This window comes from Pipistrellus kuhlii, unplaced genomic scaffold (assembly GCF_014108245.1).
Source record: "Pipistrellus kuhlii isolate mPipKuh1 unplaced genomic scaffold, mPipKuh1.p scaffold_m20_p_62, whole genome shotgun sequence".
NCBI classification, from domain to species: Eukaryota; Metazoa; Chordata; class Mammalia; order Chiroptera; family Vespertilionidae; genus Pipistrellus; species Pipistrellus kuhlii.
The window spans coordinates 1,672,071-1,678,568 of NW_023425565.1; the positions used below are offsets into that span (position 1 = coordinate 1,672,071).

The window sequence follows — 6,498 nt, forward strand, 5'->3', positions numbered from 1 at the left end:
GAGAACAGCTTTCTTCCAAAGGGAGTTGGGAGAATTCCTATTCTCATTTTCCCTTAAGTCAGTGGGGAGTGGCAGTGGAGGAGTCAGAAGGGGAAGGAAGAAGGAAAGGGAAAGAGCACTTCTGGACAAGGAAGCTCAGGGGACAAAAGATGTAGTGGGCATGGGCATGCTATAGAAGTGAGAGATGGCGTGTTAGCATTTATTAACTTCAGGAGACAATCACCGAAAGTTCTCTCTTTAAAGAGCATTTCATGTTAATTTTTTTTTTTTAAAAAGATGAATCTTTACCTTCACTAAGCCTGCCTATTGTCTTTTGCAATGTACAAGAACATAGCTTTGGAATATCAATGGAATTTTCTGGGGTTCTCCTTAGAATTTTCTAATTATCTGGGGTTCTCCTTAGAATTTTCTAATTTCCAAATCAAGATATGCGTCCAATTCATTCAATCAGTTTAATTCTCAGGCCAGCATTTTTCTAGTTTTATTTCCCCCCCTGGGAAAAATTAATGTAGGCACCAAAGACAATTGTATGCTGACCATTTTTCAGTTGATATTTTGTAGATAAATCTTCCCATTTGTATAAAGCACTTGCAAGGCAAGCCTTTATATCAGGGATATTAATGAGAGCTTGATGGAGCCTGGGAGTTCCATGGAGGCACAACTTCCCATGTTAACTAGAGGTGTGTTTGCTGCTGCTGTTTTTATTGTTGTTTGGTGTCTGCAGAGTCTCAGCACATCTTCGAGGATGTGATGTAGTGGGTTGAAGTGTGTTGCTTTGTAGATTGAACTGCACGATGCTCACTCCCCTAGAGTCTCATCCAACCCTCTTATGTGCCTCCGTCTCTCTGCCTGCTGTGTAAAACCACCAGAAGGGCTTCCAGTGCAGGTGGACCAAACCTGATTAGTCCTCCCCGTGAAGAGCCAATTAGTTTAGTCACACTTGTTTGTGAATGTCCCTATGGGGCTTGGGCGTGTCACGAGGAAGGACCTCCGACATATCGGGAAAGATCCTCAGTTGTCCAAGAACACCTGAGATTCCTGCAGGAAGGATGATGGGCCCCTTTATCTTCCTAGGTGAACCAGGGCAGCTCTCATTTATACATCCAAGGTGTTTTCCCCAGTCTCTCAAAAGGCAATTCCAACAGAAAAGCAAGAACCTGGCTCATTTTTCCTCCTATCTCCCTTTAGCCTGAGATCTGTCAAGTGTTAACCTAAGTTCCACCAAGAGTATTCAAAAATATGGCTTACATAAAGGCAGCAGCACTAGCAAGGGCAGGTCCTGGATCTGAGAGACAAGTCACACAAGTTCAACTGATGGACAGGAAACTGGTGGGTCAATGGGCGGACTGCTGCATCCCAGTACCAGGTGTAGGTGTGCAGGGTGGTGCTGGCTGAGCTTTTCTGGGATCCTGCTGTATTGTGCCAAGTAAATGTCAATATAAGAAACAGTCAAAACTGTGAACAATTGTTGGGATTTTATCTGAGCCAAACTGTCAAATGTCTTAAAGCAAAATCTCAATGGATTGAAACAATACTCTTGGGAATGGCAGCTTTCACCATATTTTAGACATTACAATCAAAAGTGGAGATGTATGTGGGTTGCATGAAACCCATTGGTGATATATTGTATAAAAAGTAAAATGATGGACAAATAATTCTTTCCCATATGTGGATAAAAGATAGAATAGCCACCAATGAGCTCAACAATAATGAGGGGATTTGTGGTCTCCACAGAGCACAGAGAGTCCAGAACAAGGAAAATTCCATTGATATTCCAAAGCTATGTTCTTGTACATTGCAAAAGACAATAGGCAGGCTCAGTGAAGGTAAAGATTCATCTTTTTTTTTTTTTTTTTTTTTTTTTAATTTTTTAGAGAAGATTCCAGCCTAGCACAGGGCGACCTGCCATGAACTGCTTTCAGTTAAAAAGTTTTAATTTTGGGACATCCTGTGGAATAACTTTAGGTCTCTGAGTTTAAAAGACCACCACCCAGGCCTCCCCTGACCTAATCAAAGTTTAGCAAGTGGCCACTTTTTGTGTCTGCACACTCGATCGCCTGTGCCCCACTTCTTGTCACCAATCATGTCTCTCCTCTGTCCCACCACAGGAGGACAAAGCATCAACCCTGAGTAGGAAAAAGACACGTAGGGTGCCACCAGCTGTAGATTGCTCACGAACTGTGGAGCTGGCCAGCACATCCACTGTGCTCAAAACACAGGTAGCCCAGAACCTGTTCGCCACCTGGGCGGTGGACTGCTCCAGCCCCAGCTGTGTGCCCAGGTGGTGCAGTGTCACTTTAAAGAAGCTAGTGGTCTTCAAGGAGCTGGCGAAGGACCTAGTCTCCGTGATGATTTCCGTGAAGATGCAGGACTCCAAGGGCATCCTGAGGTCGAAAGAGATTATGCTGCCTCCCAGTGAGCCAGTGGAGACTGACCTGGCGCTGACCTTCTCCCTGCAGTACTCCCACTTCCTCAAGGGAGAAGGCAACAAGCTCCAGATCATGCTGGAGCAGAGGAAGCGCTATAAGAACAGGATCGTCCTGGGCTACAAGACACTGGCCACGGGCGCCATCCGCATGGCTGATGTCATGAGGAGAAACTCCAAGTGCGGCCAGATGCTGAGCCTCTACAGCACCGTCCAGGAGCCCTCCACCAAGGTGGCTGAAGTCTGGATCTCCTCCCTGTCCAGTCAGCCCATCAAACATGAGGAAAGTGCCATGCGGGCCAGGCCGAAGGCCAAGTCCGCAGGTAACTACACTCAGAGCCCCTTGTCTGAGCTGGAGGCCAGCTGCAGCAGAAAGCACAGACAGGACCTGCACAAGGATGACTTTGGGAAGGGGGAGCCAAAGAAGCAGCGGCGGTCCATACGAGGAATGGACTTGAAGCGAAAAGTCCTGGCGCTGTGTCACAGGTCCGAAGTGTCAGAGAGGGACCGTCGGTCTGACATGGAGGATGATGAGAGCGTCCTCAGCATCCCTAGGCCCAAGCTCAGGCCATACTTTGAAGACATGTCAGACTCCAGCTCGCAGTCGGAGATGTGGGGCAGCCAAAATGACAGAAGCCAAACGGAGCCTCTGAGCCTGGCCCACATGCCAGAGAATGCATGGGCCATGGAAGGCAAGCAGCCAAGTGAGAGTGATGATGAATTTGAGGCCTACAGCACACCCACCGGCCAGGTGGAGAAGATCCGGATGACCTCCCTGTCCAGGCCACCCATCGACCACGAGGACAGCACCAGGCAAACCAGTGCCAAGGCTGAGTCCTCAGACAGCTCCTCTGAATGCAAGTGTGAGACCTGCTTCTCAAAGCTGGAGGGCAGCTCCAATGATTCCAACAGGCAGGCACAGGAGGAGGATGACTTCAAGGAAGAGAATCTGGAAGTCACAGGGGGGACCATGACCATGCAACAGAACTACCACGAGAAAGTCCTGTTATGGCTGCACACAGTCCAAGTGTGGGAGGAGGCCCCGGACCCTGAGCAGGATCATGGGGAGCATGTCCTGGAAGTGGAAGAGGACCTGGACCTCCTGGATGACATGCTGGAGAACCCCAGTGACAGTGGCCCAGACACTGAGCACGATGACAGCGTCCTCAGCACCCCCACACCTCAGCTCAGGCCATACCTCCAAGGCCTGTCTAGTGGCTCGGACATGAAGGACAATCACAGTATCCTCAGCAGCCCCAATCCCAAGCTCAGGCCATGCATCGAGGGCCTGTCAGACTCCAGCTTGCAGGTGGAGATGTGGGGCCCCCACAGCGCCAGGATCCGAAAGGAGTCTCCGAGTCTGTCCCGGGAGCCTGAGAACACGTGCACCCCAGGAGGCAAGCAGCCAAGCCAGAGCGACTCAAAATTGGTGGCCTACAGTACATGCACCACTAAGGTGGACAAGATGCAGATGGCCTGCCTGTCCAGCCAGCCCATCGATCGTGAGGCCAGGGCCAGGCAGGCCACCACCATGGCCCAGACCTCGCCTAACGACTCTGCAGGCCCGCCTGACAGCTTCTTTCAGCAGGTGGCCAGCTACAGTGCGGCCCACAGGCAGTCCCAGGAGGACAACTTTGAGGAAGGGAACCTGATAGTAAGAAGGAGGTGCACCACCTTGCAACAGAATTACCACCAGGAAGCCGTGGCATCTGTGCTCATGGCCCAAGTGTCGGAGAAGGTCGTGTCCTCAGGACAGACCCTTATGAGGTACGTCCCCAAAGTGGAGAAGGCCCTGGTCCGTCACCATGACATCGTGGAGAGCTCAAGCAAGAGTAGCCTAGACACGGAGGACAATATCAGCGTCCCCAGCACCCCAAAGCCCCAGCTCAGGCGATACTTTGACAGCATGTCAAGTGATAGTGACTCTGACTCAGTGGCCCACAGAATTTGCTCCCCTGGGGTGCAGTTGGCACAGCTGGAGGACAGCCGGGAGGCAGCATCCTCTGCCAGGGGTTGCTTCACCAGGAAGCTGCCATCCATAGTGCGCTTCACCAAGTCTCTAGTCATCCCCTCCAGCAGGTCCAAGAGGAAGCAGGCTGGCCACCAGAGCTGCAACACATCCCTGAATGACTGGTTCAACAGACCGGATGACGAGGACCCAGAACCACAGAGCCAGCAGCAGATCCCCAGCAAGCCCGTGCGTGACCAGCTGAATGTCATCCTCATTTGCCCAGACAAGCTGCCTGAGAACATCATTCTGGTCAACACCTCAGACTGGCAGGGCCAGTTACTTTCGGACATCCTGCAGGGGCACCCGCTGCCAGTGGTGTGCACTTGCTCCACAGATGACGTCCAGGAGGCCTTCAGCATCATCGTGTCCTGGATGCAGAGGTACTTCAATGGCACTTGCCAGGCCCCGATGCCTGTGAAGATAGCGGTGGCAGGGGCGCAGCCCTACTTCAACGCTGTGCTGCGGGTCTTCGTGGAGCTGCTGTCCCACCAGCCAGCCCAGTGGCTGGACTACCTGCGCTTCCTGGTCATCCCACTGGGTTCCCACCCCTTGGCCAGCTACCTGGGCTCCATGGATTGCCGCTATGACAACTTTTTCCACGACCTGTACTGGTGGGACATGTTCAACAACCTGGAGTCTCTGAACATCTTGCAGGACACACAGGACGTTGTGTCAAGAATCACAGAGTACGTCACTGGGGCCAACTGTGTCTACCTGCTGCCCATCGCAGAGGCTGTGCTCATGTCTCAGCAGCAGCGTCCCGATGACACTTCCTCCAAGAAGTTCATCCCCTTTGTGGGGGCAGTGAAGGTTGGAAGAGCGGAACCATCTTCAGCCATGTCAGCAGACTCAGATGATGCGGGCCCTTCCTGCTCCAGCGAGCTTCTGTCCCCTGCCAGCAAGGCCTTATCCAACACACTTTCCCCCCCATCAATGAGTGGGGGCCTGTCCTCCCCCAGCCAGGGTGTCCATGCAGACATGATGGAGCTGCGGGTGGATTACTGGACGGCAGCCCAGCCAATAGACACAAAGAGAGTTGCGGAGAAGAAAGATGTGCTTGCCGCCAAAAGCACACTCAAGTGCTTCTTCCAGTCTGTCCAGGTCAGCAGGCTGCCCAGCAGTGGTCAGGCCACAGCAACAACCACCATGTCCATGACCGTGGTCACCAAGCAGAAGACAAAGAAGGCGCCCAAGAAAGCCAAGGACGAGGAAGTGGAGTCCACAAGCCAGTGCATCCATGGCATCCATCGCCTGGTTTGCAAGGCCAAGCACCAGCAGAGCATGCTGCCGGTCATCATCGATGATGTGGAGTGGAACGACGTGACATTCCTCCAGCTGGCAGCCCAGTGGTCCTCCCAGGTCAAGCACTTCCCCATCTGCCTCTTCAGACACTCCAGTTCCACCTTCTAGCCAGACCCCTCTCCCTGCCCTTCACCCTGCCTTGGACTTGCCCAGAAGCTGCTTTTCTGTGAACAGTTCGGTTTAGTAGAGACACAGACCCTGGAAACACAAAGAGAAACCATTTTGGGTTTCAAGTGCACTCACAGCCTGGAACCTAAGGGGGTTGCCCCTCACTTGGAGCTCCTCACGACTCTGTTCAATAACCAGAACGTTCTGGCGGGTGGGAGTCCAGAGGGCAGTGTTGATCTGGAGAATCATGGGAGATGTGTTTTGGCCTCAGGACGCCCAACATTCCCAGCGAGAAGGTTCTAGCCTTGAAGTCCTGCCCTTCCTAGAAGCCAGGACTCTGCTTCCCTGGGAGCCAGCTCCAGCCTGTATCCAGCCTCAGAGCCGGGTGGCAAGAGGTCAAGGGCTGGTCTCTGATTGGGTGCATATGAGCAGAACATGGACGCCAGTCAGCCAAACCTTAGGAGCCAGCTGCCACCCAGACAACTGGCCCCAGCACTACGTACTCAGGGTTCCCAATGAAGTTCAGCCTCACAGGGAGAAAAAAAGAACAAAAACCAACCAGTATGCTGCACATTTCCTGGGACACTGGCGAGACAAAATGGTCGATTTTCTGAGCAAGGAACCCACCGTCGCTCCTGTCTGTTACTATGGA

At 52.4% G+C, this 6,498-nt stretch overlaps 1 protein-coding gene across 1 annotated transcript; it reads left to right on the forward strand.

The window, feature by feature from the left end:
- The first annotated feature begins 2,151 nt into the window (after positions 1 to 2,151).
- LOC118708716 (phosphofurin acidic cluster sorting protein 2-like) lies at positions 2,152 to 5,846 on the forward strand. The gene is made up of 5 exons (XM_036420140.1): positions 2,152 to 2,911; positions 3,036 to 3,037; positions 3,448 to 3,639; positions 3,721 to 3,831; positions 4,336 to 5,846. Exons 1-5 carry the CDS (start codon positions 2,349 to 2,351, stop codon positions 5,844 to 5,846), a joined length of 2,379 nt encoding a protein of 792 aa, XP_036276033.1. The 5' UTR covers positions 2,152 to 2,348.
- Positions 5,847 to 6,498: the final 652 nt, after the last annotated feature.